General features: G+C 42.7%; 1 protein-coding gene across 1 annotated transcript; it reads right to left on the bottom strand.

The window, feature by feature from the left end:
- Positions 1-1,539: 1,539 nt before the first annotated feature.
- LOC115327195 (pancreatic triacylglycerol lipase-like) lies at positions 1,540-19,116 on the bottom strand. Its single transcript, XM_042292637.1, has 5 exons — positions 19,068-19,116; positions 16,254-16,438; positions 10,094-10,225; positions 5,458-5,763; positions 1,540-1,812 (listed from the first exon to the last, which is right to left on the bottom strand). The coding sequence occupies exons 1-5, from the start codon at positions 19,114-19,116 to the stop codon at positions 1,540-1,542; spliced, it is 945 nt and encodes a 314-aa protein (XP_042148571.1).
- Between the last annotated feature and the right edge of the window lie 618 nt (positions 19,117-19,734).

Raw genomic sequence — 19,734 nt, 5'->3', positions numbered from 1 at the left:
AAAAGACATGCCTTGGCATAATTATGTATCTTTTGCGCCTGTGCAAACTGAATTACCGAAACAAATCCAAATACCAAGGTTCTATTCGTGTAGGTTAATATAATATATTTTAATTCTCTATGAATTGGGACAAGGAAATACGTGACGAATCAGAAGGTGAGCCGTTCCGGATTACTTGAGACAGAATATGAGAGTTCTATCGATCTTAATAAATCAATTTATTTTGCCTTGCCATAAACTACTTTGGGTCAAAATAATAAGTATTTGATTGGCCTCCTTACAGTTTGCTTAGACAAATATAAGGCGGCGCAGTAACGTTTTATACCAGAAGAACCCCCTCCCCCCCCCCCCCCCCCCACACACACACTTCTAATGTGTGTGTCATATACTATTCTTATTATTCGTTTATATATATATATATATATATATATATATATATATATATATGTTCCAAGGGCCTAGAAGGTAAATGCAGATGCATGTATATTTGTGTAGCAGAGCAGTGTGAGCAGTGTTATTAATGCCGCCATTTTAAAATAATTGAATCTGAGTGGTGTAAGTGTTGGGAACTTGGGCTTAATGCTAATAAGCTTGCCAACATGACGTTACTTTTAGTGCAAAACATAATGCTATCTCAACGTGTTATCTTATTGAAGATAAGAAATTTAATCAAGGCGCCAATGTAACCATTTAGGAATTACTTTGTCCAGCACTTTTTGTTTAATGGTTTATGTAAGATAAACCATTACAAAAGCTAGTCGTACATTAAACTTTCTTATTTATAACCTGCGTAGTCATCCTGAAAAATGGAGCCTCTTGCTGCTTACTGAGAACGAAGATTTAATTACACCTGTGTTTTGTGGCAATAAAACTTTGGTTGGGGCTAGTTGGTTGATATCGATTAAAAGGTTAAAAGGCGCGAACAAACAGGACGAAAAAAGACGCACGTACGACACGGACAGGCGCCGCACGAATAGTACTTAATGATAAACTGTAAAAACAGAAGACTTACATAAAAAAAAATTAGACTAGAAATATCAGTGCGAAAGATATTGAAAACATAATCGGAGGGGCGCCCCTAATTTGAGGGCGAAAAAACAAGCGCTTGAAGTTTCTGTATGCTATCTTTAGCACCCCCCCCCCCCCCCGCGGATGAACGGAAATCGCCTTTGGAAGCCACCAAGAAATGTGTAAACTCACGTGTATTATTCAATTAAATGAAAACAAATGTGTACCCCATTACAAGAACTGTTATTTTTTTTTCTTGCACAACCACCGAGTGGCATGCATTAGCAAGTTTTCACGTGGGATCGCTTGTTTGAAGAAGAGATTCAGATTTTTAAGTTGCTTGTTTTTAACTCCATTTTATGTTTAATTGACGGCCTTTAATTTTGTTTCATGTTCACATTTCACAAACGTGTACTTTTTTTATTAATATTTCACGCTGTTTCTGCAATAACACTTTGGCGCGGCAGGTTCTCTTCGTTAAAAATAAATATGACCACTTTTACATCTGCATGAACTTCTGGCATAACTGTATCAACATAAAATATACTTACCAGTTATTCTTCCTATAGTTTGATTTGTGTTTAACGTAAAAGTCCTCCCAGAAAAACCGGCGACATGAGCACCAAGACTGAAGCCAATCAAGTGAACTTCTGAACTTAAAACAGTCTCTGGAAATTCTCCAGTTAGCTTCTCAAGAAGCAATGCAATCTGCCTTCCAACAAGGGCCGTGTTTGCTGCAGCGATATTGTACAACGGTTTCTTTGCACCTTTGGTCCACAGTACAATGACGATGTTGCAATTTATCTGTAAAAAAAAAAATTCAACTAAAACATTTACAGTTCTGTCTTGACTTACATAGTCAAAATGTCAAGATGAAGTATAAAACCAATGCTCGAAAAAGCTTTTTTTTTAAATTTTATTTAAGCAGAGTTGTTTCTAGTCTGACTAGGTGGGGTGATGCTGTCCCTAAGCCGCGTTGCAATAAGCCTAAATGTAACGGAAATCGGTCATTCAACTCCCTCGTTAATTGAGGCGTACTGGACAAGAGCAGGACACTGCTGCTTCGGGGCGCAAAATTTATGACAGATAACTCTAGCCGCTTGTAGGAGGTGATACAGACGGAACTTAGCATTCTTGTGGTACACAATCTAAAATAATGTCGATCTGTCCACTTTCCCTCAGAGCATTTGTAGGGTCAATGACTGCAATTTACGGGAGATTACAGTTATTAAAAATATCTAGGATAGGACACCGAGAATGATATGAGCACGTGGGACATCATTCTCAGTGTTAGATTGCAGGCATCATTTTGAGGTTCACATTTTTTTTTTTTTAATTTTTGGGGGTACTTTTTTCTAAGCATCTTTCGTAGATAGCAGTGCTTAGATCTCCAAATGCTCAGCAGAAAACAAGATTCACGAATATTTGTGGAATATATAATGTTATCTGTTACATACGTTTTAGTAATATGGTGTATAGTAATATATAAGGTTTTGTTTGACCCTCGAGGACAAAAGAAGTGATCTGCCAAGATTTCACCTAATAGGATCTTGAGACTACACCGTGCTTTTATTTTCAAACAGGGCGCACACATATTTAATGGTCGCGTTTTACATAATAAGCTTAGAGAATACGGAAACTAGAAAACAATGCATTCGTGTGCTCCACCGGAAAGTGGGCGCGCAGGTTTGTTCATAAACAGCGCGTCAAGTACTCGAATAAATGCGCTATATTGTCAGAAATGACTGGTGAAAAGGCAGGAATAACTGAGGAAACTAAAAATTTAATTTGGGAAACTCGCGCAAACTGAAGTTGGCATGGATGTCGGCGTAATCGCAGGATCGAGCGCTAGCGTGACATACTCAATACAGCGCTTCACGGCTGCTTTTAGATATTCTCTACGTTCACGAAGGATGTAAGCCAGAACACATACACACTGTCGAGAGTGCACTGCATGCATGCTTGCAGACAAGCAACAAATGATAAAATTAAAATTTACATAATGTGGTTAGTCCTGAAACTTCGACGCCATGGACGAACCTCTAGGGCCAAATTTTGAGCGGAGAATGAGCCTTCGGCAATGCGTAGTTTACTAATGCAGTAAAAAACAAAACAATTTTCGATGGACATTCTGCAGGCCAATACAAACGAGCGCAATTGCACGTAGGATTGGCCATGAGCCAGAAATGGCAATGCGTCATCGGCTACCAATGAGCGCGCTAGTGGCACGGTCAATCGATGGCGGTACTGGGGTGACTGGGAATATTCTGGCTCTTGAGACCAGAGAACACACTTGCGCCATCGATCGGGTAGTCCTGGAACACTTCCGATTCGCGCATATTTCTACATTTTTTACGAATATATTTTGGGCCATGGGGCGAAAATAATTTTGACAATGCCACATCCGATCATTTCTCATAGATAGTGCGTAGACTTCATCTCGCAAAATACTGCAAAACCTTTAGTATAGACTCATGTATTAAAGAAAGACGCAAGTGTTCCAGGGTTTCCTAATAGGTGGTGCCGGTGTACTGGTTTTCTCATCGTATAAGTGGCCGCTAGATGTTGAAATACACCCAGTCACACTCACACGCAGATGCGTATGCTACCCTTCAGCTTAGGTGAAATATCCTTTAGTGGAATGTCCACAAGCTGCAGAAGATTTATGTGGAGATAAATTAATTTCAACCTGAAAAAGACCACAACTCGCGCCCTCTACCCGCCGGGCAATAAAGTTTGATTTAACAAGAGGCGCCATCTTATGGGGCATTTTTGCAACTCAGAGACGACTCGCGGCCCCGATCATCTCGAGCTCAAATCTCCGAGCGGCGTTCCAAACTGTGACGCAGCGCTCGTGTCCAATCGCTCGGTGACGCTACCTTCCAAAAGTTGCCCTTTTTGGCCACCAGCCGCGCTGACTAGCAATCGACCGAGGCGCCTCCTGTTCACTGCCCTGGGATCAGGGTTGGCAATAACGCGTGACATGTAACGGCATTACAGGTAACGCGTTACTCTCTTCAGTAACGTAATAACGTACTCGTTACTTAATTCATGTAACGGGTAACGTAGTTACGTTACTCGTTACATATTTTTTTGCCAAATCCTTACAAGAAACGTACACTTAAATTTTGTTCGTGTTTCTATATTTCGTTTTACCTTATGTCCGGATGCAGCCGATGCTACAGTCTGATGGAACCGATCATACAGTGTCAAAAGAACATCCTCATGGGGCTTGCCGTGTTTCTTTACGTATTGTATCATCGCTGAACCAATCATAAACAAAAAAGCCCAGTGACTTGCGCTTTTGACTCTGCCTGATTGGTCCCATTAACTTGTAGGGTCGGCTGCGTCTGGCATGGAACTTAAACGAGGTACGACGTGCCATTTGTATGGGCCACCCACGCTGCACATCACTGTCTTGTTTTTAATATTTTTGAGGCGCCAAGTCATTAAATATTGCGTTCATTCCCCATGCCTTCCAGACTGTGCCTGCCTTTTGCCTTGCGCAAAAAAAAAAAAAAAAAAAAAAAAAAAAAAATCCCACTTAAAAAAAAAAAGAAGATACGCACACGTTATTTATTACAATGCCAAAAAACAATGTTGAAAAAAAAAACGGTGTTACCGTCAATTTATAAACGAAACGAACGCAAAAGAAACGTGCCTTACTTTTTATCGGTAACGGTCACTGTACCGCGTTTCTTATATTTTGAGAAAACGTAGTTCGGCAACGTGTTCCTTCATTTTACGAGCAAGGAGTAACGAACTTCGTTACTTTTTTCTGTAACGCCTACAACACTGCCTGGACATATAGGGCACAGTTTGCCGCTGAAAAAAACCTGCCCGGTCCGCGATTTGACCCTAGCTGGCCCCTCTCCCGAAACTATTGGAGTGCTCCACAGACTGAGCTAACCAGTAGCTAGCAGTAAGTAGGGAAAACGGATGTTAACTGTTGCCCAGTCTTCATCTTAGGCACGGTAAGGGTGGGATCATACATTAATGATTAGACATCACGATTTCTAAGGGAAGTCCCCCAAAATACCCCAGGTGTCGACTGGTGGCAACGGTTAGCATCTGTTTACTCTACTGTCCGCGAGCGCGCGGTTAGCTCAGTTTGGAGAATGCTTCATTAGTCTTGGCTGCGGAGCGCCGTGACTGAAACCCAAACCAGGTGTTTTTTTTTCAGCGTCCACGGGTCACCTAGGGGGCGCGAGTGGAGTTTGATTTCAGGTAAAAGTTCATTTATCTTTGCATAGCCTTCAGTTGGTCATCTGTGTACGCACTTAAAAGTTTCAGAAAAAAAAAAAAAAAACTAGGTGAAACCACCAAGTCATTGAACGACAGTAGTCGCCCAATGGCTCGTCCCGCGGCTAACCGTATACTTGCATTCAGAGACGACATGGTTAGTCTATATATAAGCCACGGGAGCACAATATTGTCCTAAATACCTACCTTTCCAAAAACTGCGCTCTTGATATCAATGGGCATCGCGCTGTGTTCCCCTTGTCCGAAACCGTGAACTATAAACACCAGGTCCTTCTTGGTACTGAAGTACCTGTTTAAGGTTTCTTTAGACGAAGATACAGAAATTTCAACTGCTTCTTGTTTGTGTTGCATAGAATCAAGGTTGAATTTTGTTCCGACACTCTCGGGGGAGCTTGGGAAGCCGCTGGGAAGAGTCAGATCATCGCCTCTTGTAAAGCATCCGACTGTGTCATAACACTCGCTATCAGAACCTCCGAATAGACCCTGAGACACCTGTAAAATAGGAGACATATCAGAGTCAACATATATTTTTGTTTTAAGCTCCTCTAACGAATATGTTTAATTGCGAATATTTTTGCTGCTTGTACTTTATCTTACTAAAATAAGTTAGCAGTTACTGTCAGCCTCATAAGAACAAGACAATGAAACATAAAGTTCTGGTTTAACGTAATAAAATGTTTGCTCCTTTCGCTGGTTGTGAGCCACGTTAAACAGACATGGTGACCAATACTGCAACATGAGAAACCGGTCGACGGGCGGCGTGGTTTATCTATAAAACAAAACTTTCAGATAACGTAATTGAAACACGAGTGAGGCACTATGAACTAGCTCAAGGGTCTCAAGCTCGTTCCGCATGGGCGCCAGATGATTCACCCGAAAATGGCCGAGGGCCAACGAAGGCGGAGGGCCCCTCCTCTCCCCACCGTTCTTGTTAAAAAGTGTAAAGCAAAAACAAACAAACAAACAAACAAACAAGCAAACAAACAAACAGCAGTCTTGTTTTGCGTTGCAAGGAAGTCGAGCCTCTGTGATTCACTGCAGAGATTTCCCAAAGAGAAGGTGCCCCTCGCTATTTGCTTTTTGTAAACACGCAGTTTTTCCAGAGACATCTTTAGCTCTATCTGGTTTCTTTCTCTTTCAGTCACTACCTGATGTGATTCCAAAAGGAAAAAGGACAACTCGGAGCACGTGCTTAATTTTTTCTGTAGAGCAGAAGAAGAAGCACTGTCTTGCCCCTTCACTAAGTCTACTCGAGAATAAGCTAAGCTCAACGTGTCTGGAGGAAAACAAATTCATACGACGGTGTTTGTTTTTATAAAATATTTTATAGCAGAAATGTTAAAAAAAAAAGAAGTCTTAACTGTATTTTTTGGTAACTAGAAGCCGGAGCTCATAGCTTTACTTTTGGCAAATGCTCGTGCTGAGCGATAGATAGCTAGTGCAGTCGAGGAGCAAAGAGTTCGCGCTTGCAGCATAGTAGCGGGATCGTCATACGGGTGATTAAGGTAAGAAAGAGCTGAGAATCAAAACTAAAGACCAAACGCAATGAAAAAAAAAAGAAAAAAAAAGAAAAGGGGCTCGAGGTACACCTAAGCAGTCCTTGTAAGTTGTGAATGCGAAAGCATGAATGTCGTTCTTGCGCGCGTCCTCGTGAAGTTGCCGTGCCTCGCTGACATCGGCCGTGCCGCCGCTCTGTCGGCAGCGCGGAATCGGCTGGCGCGCACGGGCGGCCGTGCCGCCGCCCGAGCGCGCCAGCCGATTCTTTTTTCCGGCGCGCGGGCACGCAGCGCCATGGGGTGGCACTGATTGAAACTGATGCGCGCCGGCCTCCTTCGGCTTCATTTATTTGCCGTTTCGCGTGGCTTTTTGCGTGGCTTCATACCCGAGATGCCTCAGATCACGGCTTCACGAATTTATCTGCCGTTTGGCGAGGCTGATGACGTCGGCGCGCTCCATGGGACAGCTAACACGTTTGCAATAATACTGCAAAGTTTGGGAACATGTTAAAAAAAGCAGAGCTTTTGTTTCGAATGAAAATGAGGTGACAACGACATGAGACCATTATGACGCATGCAGCGGCAGCGTTCAATGCATAGGAACGATGGCTCACAGCGGCGCGATATCGTGGCGTTTGAAACTTTTGAATTGAAACACCATCTGGAGTTTGGAAAATTTCGCGTTGTGCGCACAAGGCGCGCTCAGCAGTATACCAGATGCGAAAGGCACAGCGACATTTAGTGGAGCGTCGAAGCACATGCTCCGTCTCACCAGTTGGCTTCGGCGCTGGCAGAGACCATAGAGCGGAAGCGTAGTTCCGAAGAATCCCTCGCTCGCACAAGCACTCACTCAGAGAAAGAACTTTCGAAAACCTGGCACCCGCGCCAGTGTCTTTGCCGGCTCTCAAAGTCAAATTTCGAGCTGAAGCGTACGTCCACCAAGTTGGTTGCGGCGAGAATCCAGTTACCGGTGGGACGACGCGTACATACGGTGCTCAAGAAGAGCGTAAAACGATACTAACCCTTAGCTCGCAGTTGCGGGTGGGGATCAACGACGGTGAGCAGTGGGCCTCGCGTTACCGACAACGCGAGGAACTTGACAAACAGCAGAGGAATCTCGATGCAACTTAGATTTCAGCGCACGGAGTGTTGCCAGACGTTCCAACAATCTCGCATATGGTCTATTGGGAACGAGACTGGGACGGACTAGAGCGAATCCATGTACACCCGTGAGCGATATGAAGGTGAACAGCCCTATTATTTTTTTTTTTTTTTGACGCTTCTGCAAGTTTTGGAACAAGCTCTGTTCCAGAAAAGGGCTAAAACGCAAAGCTTAGACCCGAAGCCACGCACCCTTTGAGACGTTGAGAGTTAATATAGATTTAGGGAGCTCTAAAACAGGCAAGAAACCAGGTAAGGTGTTCACCTTCATAATGCCGGCGGGTGTAAAGGAGAGTATTGGTAGAATCGATAAGCCGAGCGTGCGCCATGAACAAAAAATTTATTTCTAATACTGAACAAGAAATAGCAATAAAAGAACGATATAGTTGAGTGGATCAAGGTGTTGCGCATCATGGCTAACCATCGATCCGACAAGAAGATAAATATACGAATAAAATATAGGTAATTACAGGGGAAAAAAAAATATAACACCGTCAAAGGTGAAGCTCAAAATTTTCTCTGGGTCTTTAGCGCAAAACTAGTGTTAGTTATAAACAGGGTGTTGGAACGAAATGTTTTTCGTTCCGTTTTTATTTTCGTTCCATACGAAAAATTTCCGTTCCGTTTCCGCTCCGGAACGAAAAAATAATGCTCCGTAACGGTTCGTAACGGTTTCTTTCTATAAAAAAAATCGCAACAAAAATTAAAAGGAACGTAACGTTTATTTTTACACAAAAATAGATAATTCAGGCGCTCCAAAGGAATCTGCGGAAACGACATTGCTTCTGAGATCATGTTTATTGCCTTGAGAATGAGATAATGATCAAGGCACCGAGCATGATCTCAGAAGCAGCACGTCATCAAGTGTGCCCGGTGAAAGGCAGGACCTCTGGTCCGATAAAATAAATTTCAGCGCCGAGAAGGCCCTGAAGGCCCATAGGGATGAAGAAGTACACTTTTGCAACAGAGTCTCAGACTGCCGTATCCGTAGAAAAACAAAAGATGGACTTCTACAACGCCGGGTCACAAACTTCCCGCGCTTGCCGTGATCTGTTGTCTGTCTGTGTCGTCCGAAGAAAGCATGGAGGGAGAGGGCGCAAGTGCCAAGGAGAGCATTGCGAGCGTGTGGAGGCGTCGCGCCACCGCGCTCTCATTGGTGGGAAGCAATGGCGCCTTGAGTCATGTTTTTTGTTTCTCGTTGTATTTTTTGTCTTTGTTTTTGCTATGCTTGTTCGCCCGGAGTTTAGACGGGGGGGCGATGGCTTGCTTGTCTTCTCTTTAATTATGGTACAAACTAACGGCAGTCTCTTCGCTGCGTGAAACGAATTAGTGAAATACCTGATATTTTCCCTTGAACCGAAAACCGAAAAGAAAATTTTTCGGTTTCACTCCGGAACAAAATAATAAATAACGTTTCGATTACGTTTCCGTTCCGCCAAAAAATATCGTTTTTTTCGTTTTTCGTTTTTCGTTTTCGTTTTGTTCCGATACCCTGGTTATAAATGAGAGACCAAACAAGTTGTTTCATAAATTAACAAAGTGATTACACAAACATCATTCCGTAATGCAGGATGACAAAGTTTCAGTACTAACCGTTATTTTAACTTGTGTTATATTCTGAAATTTCCAATAAAAAAATGGAGGCCGACACAGCTCTCGAAAACATGAAGCCCTATGGCGCCAGTTACAGAAAACAAGCGAAATTGTGTCCTATTTTCCCACTGAAATTTTAAAAAAATCACACAACTTTTGAATACAATAACGATTAGTGCTGAAACTTTGGCATCTGGTTTGGACCGCGAGGGCTACATTTGGACGGGGAACAAGGGTTCAGCGAAGCGTAGTTTATTTTTCCGGTAAAAAGCAATAATGTAAATTATTTCTTGGGACACTCTGTACATCCTATAGACCCAAGCGGTTCGCCTCCACACGGGCGCTTTTTGCGTCGTTTCACTTGCGCCTTGTCCCTGTGCCAATGGCATGTTTCAGATCGAATCTTATTCTGAACTCCGTCATTCGTCATGGAATTCGTCTGTTCGCCGTGATTGTCCGTATCCGTGTCCTGACGTAAAGTGAACTCACAACCTTTCCTTACAAGTTTGGGTGGCCAAACAATATTGAGGACATCTCTTATAGCTAGAAAATTAGGCTCCAAAAGTTCTTACCCGAAGAAAAAGAAGCCCGGCTTGAAGCTTCGATGTGGAGGTTGCACGTGCAAACCGGGTGGCAGTCTCGTTTAGTATTTTTTCGAGGAGAACTGATGCGGCTGGTCCGAGCTCCTTGAATTCCCCAACAATCTAGTAATCAGAAGTGTATTGTGTTAGTTCAAATGAAAAATCTTGCACTCTTAACTACATTATTTAACTTCTATATCTGTTTTGTGTCTTGCGAAAAATGCGTTATAATGTAATTAAAACCCGAGATTATAACAATTACAAAGGCATCGAGTTTACGCTTCTCTAGTAGTACCGTGCACGCGTAAAATGCCAACGTTTTTATTTCATAAAGACAACATGTGAAGGTAGAAATCACAATAAAACATAACTATTTCTTTATTTACGTTAGAAGCACCACTTTAAGACATTTACGAATATAGATATTGAAATCAGGAGTCTTTAAATAGGGTAACATACACAAGTATATAAAATTCCAGAAACCTGCTTTCACTAGTCGCCGTTTGACTGAGATGTTGTTATAGTCTTAAAGAAGTTAGCCAGAAAGTGACCAAAAAGGAAAACTTACCAGCCAATCTTGTTGTTTCTAGTCTGCCAATTAGTACTGGCGAAATTATAGAAAAAAAGCGACTAATACCTCTGTCAGACGGGCACGTTAAATGACATTTGAGCAAAATGACATTGCAACTCGACCAATCCGCGTGTTTAATACGCCACGCTGGGCGTGCAGCCGCCACGGGCAGAACCAGGATCACGAGCTGAATCGCCGAGTGGTGAATGACATTCAATCAAAATGACATGTACTTTCCCGTCTGACAAGGGTATATATTTATCATTACGACAAGAACATCGATACACTTTGTTGTTTACAGATAACTTTCACCAAACTTTACAAATAAACGGAACGCTCTGCGAGAGTGAGACCAATTGTAAGTTGGAAAGCGTTTTCGGAAATTGAACAATTATTTTTTTCAGCTCGCCCAATTAATTACGTAACTAAGGCTAATTAGCTATCCTTTACTTATTCGTTAAGAGCAGAGGTGTGAATTGCAAAGTTCTGGAGCGCATTGAGAAACGCCCAATTAAGGTCCTCCATGATACGCTCTGCGCGCTTCTTTTTATTGCCTAAAAAAAAGTCCGCGATATATATATATATATATAGTTTGATGCAAGCTAGCAGGGACACCCAGTACGTTTTATAACATCAACCTACTCTCGCCAAGCAAGTGTCTCCCTTCTTAAAAACTCTATACTCTTACAACCACTTGAAATACGTCGCACCGCTGCCCTTTTATGCATCATTCATGAATCACGCTATTCTAACCCTAACGTTATCGCCCCCCTGCTTGAGCCTCCTAACCGAACATCTCGTCGTTTAACTAACAGCCGAAGTTATAAGCGCATTTTCGGTCATACATCTGCCTTTAATAACTCCTCATTACCACGCGCAATCATGCACTGGAATTCTCTTCCCGATCACATAACCGCACTTTCCGACCCTACAGCATTCCGAGTAGCTGTCTTAGATTTTTTAACTACTATTTAGTTTTAGATTACAGTGATGTTCTTGCCCACATAATGAAGTGTTATATGTGCTTGGACCCTACAATTTGTATAATGCATAATTTTGTTAAAGTGTTGTTTCAGTTGTGATATTACTATCCTGTTGGTACTGTTCTTTTTTTTTTTTCTTTTTCTTTTAAGTGTTGACTATACTGTAACCTGACCAAACCCCCCCCCCCCCTCTTGTGTAATGTCCAGTAATGGACCTTCAAGGTATCATGAATAAATAAATAAATAAATAAATAAATGAAACAATTATTTGCCCCATTTAGAAAGCGACCACGGCGCTTGCGCCTCTCTGTTCGTTACGCAAAGGAGCGCCCACTCCTCTCCTGCAAGCGAATTCAGCAAATGACCACAGTACACTAAAATGCACACACTAAATTTCAACTTGCGCATAGTATAGTCAGTCGCAAGGTTTAGAGGGTAAAAGCGCTAAAACATTCATGAGCCCTTCCACTCTGGGAAGGTGAATAACCAGCAAATCTGTTTAGTGCACGACACAGACCCACCCCGAAGAGCCGGAGGGGTTTAGACACGCGCGACGGGACCCCCACCCGGCGGAAAGTAGACACGCGCAACGAGACAGCCACCGCGGGAGAGCGGAAGGAAACTCGGCTTGGAACGACGACAAAGAGAGGGTGGTGAGAGCGTAGACATGGCCGACGCGGGTTGCCAAGCGGCAGATCTTTGAGAATCCTTTATTATCTGCCTGAGAGTTTACTGATCTTGAAAATGGTGCTTATTGATAACTAATCTGATGAATAGACCGTATTGGCTAAATTACCCAAGCATCAAGGAGAATGCAGGGAATGCTGTTCCACGCGACGCACGTTCCGGCGTTTGCAGCAGTAACTGCTCTAAAGGATAAGCCTAAAACATATGGCATCTTGCACGCGCGTTCGTCAACGATTTGTTTTGGTTATTTACTTCCACACTTTTTTCTACGGGGAAGACGTGCGCGTGCGGCGCGTGCGGCGGTGCGAGCGTGGATATTTTGGTCATACACACGAAAAATTTACGGAACCCTAGCCATAAACAGCGTCACTGTAAAACAGCGGACAAGCGAAAGAGACCAACACCCCAGAGCTCTACTTGCAACTGAAGTGTATATATATATATATATATATATATATATATACACACACACACCGTGAAATCAAGACATGTGATGAAATAACTGCAACATCATCACATAAGTGTTTATCTTTCTACCATTTACTTTTCGATTTTAAAAACGCCACCTGAGAGTCAAACAAGGCTATCGATGCAGTATAGAGGTTTTTTTGCGCGACACAGAGGACACAGGCTATCGATAGCGCCACGACACACGTGCCTTAAACGTACTTCGTTATGACGAACGCTTCAATATCTCCCTTGTAGTTTTATTTTGGTTTCTTGCTGAGATAATGGTGTCGTAAAACAGCGAGACACGCCCACATCTGCTGCAGTGTGCTGCCAGATTATCCTCTAAACTATGAATCACCAACTAGCCCAAGTGCATACCCCTTTTCAGTCATAAGTATTTGCTATTTTGTTTTTCTGGTTAATAAGCTAGACCCCTTGGTCACATTAAATGGCCCGCCACGTGTTATGTGTGGATCAAGAGTCTCGGCCATTGTATACAACAGGAATGGCCGAGCTGCGGCTCTTCGCGTGTTAAAGTGCGGCTCGCGGCTTCCTCCCCTATGCCCCCCCCCCCCCCCCCCCCCCACCCCCCACCCTTCCAGTCACACGAGGACTTTCCCAAAAAAAAAGGAATGGAACCTGTTTTAAATCGAAAGGCAGGTTGCGGTTTGGTAGTCTTACGTACAAATGGACTGCTTTTGAGTCGGACAGATTGAAAGAAGTTCGAGTTTCGTTTATTTTTCTAAACAAAAGGTTGCCCCCCGCCCCCCTGCGACTCTTGGAAGTTTCGTGGTTTTGTTTGTGGCTCTTAGGCAGGGTGAGCTTGGCCGCCCCTGGTATACAACGTAGACTTCGGGAAGGGAACATAGCTTAAGCCGGGAATGTAATAATTCTTGCACTACCTCAAATTGGATAGCAAAACACTTATGTTGTGATTTATAACTAGCTTATGAGTTACATAATAACCACTCTCTGTAGAAGGCTAATATAGGGGCGGCGAAAAGTAGCTAACCGGCGAAAAGCTCAAACGAGATAAACTCACAGGAGAAAATCTTACCGCCAAACCGTCAGATGCGAAAAAAAGCTCACCGACCTTTTTGCCGATGAAGAGAAAAGCTAACCTGCAAATCTATGAACCGAGCTTTTAGTGAACTGAGACATGTTGGTTCAATTGAAGTATGTTCGGCTGCCATATACCCCCCCCCCCCCCCCCCCCCCCTTCGCATTGTCAAGACTTAACATTTCACAACCTATTTAAAAAGTACGCGTTCAATTCGAAACCCTTGCTAAATAAGCATATAAAGAAGGCTGATATTTCCCGCATCTCGGCAACGTCAGAATAAATAGCCAGGCGAAAACGGTCGACATGAAAGCGGCACAAGGGTCGCAGCGGAGCACACTGCTTTGAAATGTGCGCCGCCTTCATCAGAGACACATGTAGATTTCGTTACATTAAAAAAAAAAAAAAGAACGATTATGACGACCCTGCATAAAAATGTAATTCCAAGTGAGCTTTTCTGCGGGTTTCTCAAAAACATCTGGCGAGCTTTTTTCCAGAGCACACAAATGTAGCGAGCTTTCCTCCTGAATTTAAACATATGATGGGAGTTACATAAACTAGTTTAAACCCCCGCTGTCCGCTGGTTAGCCAGACCGAAAGACAGAATCCGTCGGAGTTCCAGCGTTGGGTTGTCTACAAATTGAATTATATCATCATCATCATTTATAATTCCTTTAAGGTCCAGGGGGCATTATACAAGAAAATAAACAAATAAAAAAAATAAAAAAAATCTTTGACTTGTCGTGTATCAGGGAGTTCGACCGAAATTGTATTATTCTTCTCAGAGGGGACAAGCAAGACGTGGCCAAAGTCACACAATCACAAAGTCAGACTGAACTTGTTGATAGTTTTAGGACGACGGGTAACAATTTTTATGTCGAGAATCCGTCAATTTCGATGCATGAACGGAGGTGAGTCCCACAAAGATACAGAGTCGTGGTGCATCCAAAGTAATTCAGGGGGATCAGTGACCGAGTGGGCTAGCGCACACCAGCTCGGAGCATGTGGAGCGAAAGCTCGCGCTGCAGAACTCAGGGATTCTGGGCTCAATCGCCACCCCCGCCCGGTTCGATCTGGATGAGCATCGTACCGGCGTGCGGTCGTGTATCACTAATGCGTGATGTACGTTAAAGACCCCAGGCTAGCGGTTGTACTGCACTGGCTAAATTGTTCATCTACAGCTGGGAGGCTCGTCGCCCGTCGACGAGTCTCCCAGCTGACCTCCTTATATATCACTACTGATTGTCGTGTCTTCTCATTTCCGCAACATTCACATCACTGATAATGTCTTACTGATATAGGAAACGTCTGATCAAACGGTTATTTTTGTTGCGTCAAGACGGTGTAGTTTGTTTTATCATGATTAGTTCCGGCTTCTGGAACCTTTTTGATTAGCGTAGATAGGGTAGTCGAGGGCTGAGGTAAACCTTAAAGCCTGACAATGCAACAGCAGCAGTTATGTTGGTTTAACTTGAAAAAAGAAAAAAAAAAAAGTGAGGCCTTTGATTATTTGTAGTGTATTTATTTGGCAGTTTTTTTATCATTACCGGTTGCAGATTTTTAGAGCGCAGCTCTTAGGCGCCCGTTTCCGATTTGAGCGGCGTCGCCGTCGGCATAACCGCGCGATAACGATGAGGACGAGGATGACGTAATCGTCATCGTCACTGATGACGTCATCAGTGATAGTGACGATGACGCTGAATTCCCCGCTAAATTTATCGGAAAAAATTTCCCCGCTAAATCTAGCGAAAAAAACTTTCCCGCTAAATTTAGCGGAAAAAAAATTTCCCCGATAACTTTGGCGAAAAATCTTTCCCCGCTAAATTTGGCGGAAAAAATGTCCCCGTTTGATTTAGCGGAAAAAATTTCCCCGCTAAATCTAGTGGAAAAAAATTCCAGCTAAAGTTAGGGAAAAAATTGTCCCGCTAAATTCCCGCCAAATTTACACGCGATGCTCTCACCAAAGATGCGCATTTTCTGCGACTTGCGTTAAGCACACGTCGGTCCACATCCATGTTAGTAGTGTGGGGACTTTCAACCTTCTCCTCTCAGTACCTTTCCCTCCTCCTCCTTAAGAGCCGCGCTCTAATTCGGCGTTACAGGGAGTTGTAAACGTCTTTAATTTTTTAGTTTCTGCCCCACTTTTTGAGTCAACAAATATTAATTACATCCGGGCTGCTCAAATTTTTTATAATCACAGTTGATTCAAAATAACCAGGTTATATCCGGAGAAATTATGGACAAACCCATTTTGCTGCGAGCACTATAATGAAAATATGAAGGTGTACGAGGTTTTATCTCAATTTAGATATTTTCTATTTTAGGATCGTAATGAAGGTTTCCTCCCGTGCTCAAGCGATTTCACGATGTGCAAAATCAAAGAAGCCAACGCAAACTTGCCTCTTCAGCCTCTTCTGCGATGTAAATGCAAAGCGCTGTTTCAGCATCTTCCATATCTTCTTTGGTCATTACATCCTCATATTGTGTCAGGTTAAGCAAATCTATCTCGCCTAGAACATCGTCTGGCTCCGTAGCAGCGTTATTTTCGCAACGCAGAGCAAGGAACAAAGTTGTAAGAATTATCACTAGAAGAAAACGGTAATGTCAGTGCGTTCTCAATAGTGTTATAGAATCATTGCGTATTAGATATAATTAACTTGTTTTGGCAGAAGATCCAAAGAATAACATCTTTTAATGCTGACGTCTATATTTCTATACGGCGTTTGTAAACACTGGACCTCTTTGTCTATTTTCTTGTGAAATCCTTATGATTTTTGAATGTGTAAATTAAAAACAATATTCGTTTAGATTTATAGACGAAGTGTTATTTTATCTGGGGACACAGCGCGAACAACAGACGTGGACAAAAACGAAACACATGGGACGAGCGCTGACTATCAACTGAATTATTTTAATAGGAAAACACATGAAAACGACCATTCATATTTTGCAGTTCACCCCTCGTCTGCGTATTACGAGACACTTTCATAGGGGCGTGATGGAACGTGTTGCTATCCCAAATTCAAAAACGCCACCTCACTGTCCAGCAGTGCCAAAGACGGTTGGCTGACACACGAGGTTGCCGCCCTTTTTTATTTGGTACGCTTCTACTATTTCTCTAGACACTTGATCCCTGTGTCTGAACAAAACTTCAGTGTCACTGAATCTCGACTCACAGTTACGATCGCGACAACGCATTGCAAGATGAGAGTATGCACACCCCTTCAACGAACTCTGGGGCTCTCTTAAATGTATGTTCAAACAGCGCCCCGTTTGGCCAATATACACCCGCCTACATGAAAAGGGTATCCTATACACTGCTCCAGGGATGGGCAAAATACATGCAAATATGTATCGAAATACAAATACAAAATACTTCGTCAAAAATGTATTTAATTACAAATCTAGTTACATTTCCGAAAAAGCTTTTAAGTACAAGATACAAATACAACCAAATGTATTTGGTCTCCTCCAAATACTTTTCCAAATACATTCCTCAAAATTTGCGTCAGCGACTTCAGGGCACCTGAAACGGGTTTTTGGATATCTCATTTTAATTTTGCATCGCACACTCGGGAATTAATGTGCGAGGCTCTAGTAAGGCAATAAAAATATAATAACAAAAAACTGTAATCAGCTTGGACGTAATAAGTGAAAAAAGTACAGAGCTTCAAGCAGCTTTTTTTGTCGATTATATTTTGGTATAGACCAACAAAGAACCGAGACCACCAAGACGCGCAGCACTAGCTAGAGAATTTTTTATTGTTGCAACTCGCACCAGTTACGATAATCTGGACGACCCGCGCATTTAGAATGTTCCATGCAAAAATATGGATGGAAATCAGGCTGGAAAGCATCACAAGCTGTCACGGGCACTTATTTAGCCAGTCTGCCTGTGAACGTCGATTTCGTCACTATTCTTGCCCTGGACTAGCACCGTAATCACGTAGTCACTAAACGCTTGTTCTTGATTGAGAGACACTGCATTCGGTGCAGAACATAGTTTTCTTCCTATTCTGGACACGTCTTAGGATGAGCAAAATGAGTCGTGACAATAAATTTGAGGGATGTATTTTCGCCCACAAAATTGTATTTAATTACAATTGTATTTAAAATACCCACGTTTTAGTATTTAAATACACTCGTCAAATACATTACCTAATTTGTAAATTAATACAAATGCAAAATACACAAAGTATTTGAAATACGTATTTGAAATACTTGTATTTGAAATACTGCCCATCCCTGCACTGCTCCAACGGTGCGTGAAACGAACTGTGTGCCATGCTTTACAGTGCAACCAGGACTACTCGGATTTTTCCGCTTACTAAGACGCCTTTCTATGGCGGGGCATATCTGTCTCAGCTTGTTTTTCGCCGAAAAAACAACTTTACACCGTATCTTGCTGCGATCCCCTTTAACCCGTGCGAAACGCGGTGAATGTAAGGAATGGACGCCACCTTCTTTTTGTTATTCCCTTCCCGCTCAGCACAGTTTGTTGCTGCATTGACCCTGAAACTCTTTACTTTTTCGCAGGCTGCGGGAATCACCGGATCTGGAAAGCCTGCTTCTCGGAGCCTCGCTATTTGGTCTAAAACGCTCTCCTTCATTTTGTGCTCGCACGATTTTGACAGCGCATTCCGGACACAAGACACAGCAATACCGTTTTTTTGTCAGCATTGCATGGGCGGACCGGAAATTGAGCAGAAACTTAGCGGTTCATTTCCGGTCCACCCATTCAAAGCTGATAAAAAACGGTAGTGCTGTGTCTTGTGTCCGGAATGCGCTGTCAAAATCGTGCCAGCACAAAATGAAGGAGAGCGTTCAGTTGATAGTCAGTTGATAGTCAGCGCTCGTCCCGTGTGTTTCTTCTTCATCCACGTCTGTTGTTCGCGCTGTTTCCCAAGATGAATTCCCACCAACTCGCCCAACTATCCATTCTTCTAAGTGTTATTCTAACTGAGAAAACATTCCAGAACAAATATTGATCATTTCTACCGAGGTAGCCGGCTTGTCATGAGTTGTGTGCTACAAAAGGTCTCTACAGATTGATGAAACGAGCGTTTTTTAGTAAACGAATAAGGTAATGACCAAAGCCGATTAATTGCGATGACATTGCTTGTACCTTTTTAGTTCATCAGATGGCAAGGGTATCACAGATGTTTAAAACATGCTAAGATAAAGCTAAATAGTCGCTCATAAAAATGTGCTTACCTTTGAGTGTTGATCTTGTACTGCATTCAATACCACACCGAAAAACCATGATCGCGGATTGCTCTCACCGAATTGGCGTAAATGGGAGTACGAAGAAAGAACATTAAGCGCCTCAATGACAGAGAGAGAGAGAGAGAGAGAGAACACGACGACACCAAGGGCTTCTTAGAACTGGATTGTTTATTGTAAAACGTGATTTATAAACATCATCGGGCTCTCGACGCAGGAAGGCGAAATCGTTAGGAATTTGCCCACCTATGACGTGGAGACACTCCCCATTTGCTGCTTTAGCATTGTTCCTTCTACGAAGTAGAGGGATTGAGCTACAACAGGATTCCACTCTTTCTATTGTGGAAGAATGTTGACAAAGACGTCATACGATCACGCATGGGTGAACAATTAATATCGGAAAAAAATGTTTGTTGCACCGCAGGAATTGAAGGAGCTCCGCCTGAGGCGCTCCTTCGCAGGGTTGGGCAGAAATACTCAAAAATGTATTTGGAAATACAAATACTGGGATACATTAAAATAATATATCTGTGAAAATGTATCGCGATACGTATCGGAAATACATTTAAATAGAGACAAAACGTATTTGCAAATACGAATACAGTAATACATTTTAGGAAGGGCAGAAATGCAAATACAGAAATACTGATACTGCAAT

The sequence above is a fragment of the Ixodes scapularis genome, unplaced genomic scaffold (genome assembly GCF_016920785.2).
Source record: "Ixodes scapularis isolate PalLabHiFi unplaced genomic scaffold, ASM1692078v2 PGA_scaffold3__209_contigs__length_174095766, whole genome shotgun sequence".
Taxonomy (NCBI): Eukaryota; Metazoa; Arthropoda; class Arachnida; order Ixodida; family Ixodidae; genus Ixodes; species Ixodes scapularis.
The sequence above is the reverse complement of the archived record's forward strand: the minus strand, read 5'-3'. Positions and strand labels throughout refer to the sequence as shown.

Coding starts and splice junctions, on each gene's coding strand:
- LOC115327195 (XM_042292637.1), bottom strand. CDS start 19,116: ATGGTTTTTCGGTGTGGTATTGAATGCAGTACAAGATCAACACTCAAA. Junction 5,764..10,093: donor CCGGGCTTCTTTTTCTTCGG/GTAAGAACTTTT, acceptor CCTATTTTACAG/GTGTCTCAGGGTCTATTCGG. Junction 1,813..5,457: donor AGAGCGCAGTTTTTGGAAAG/GTAGGTATTTAG, acceptor TTTTTTTTACAG/ATAAATTGCAACATCGTCAT.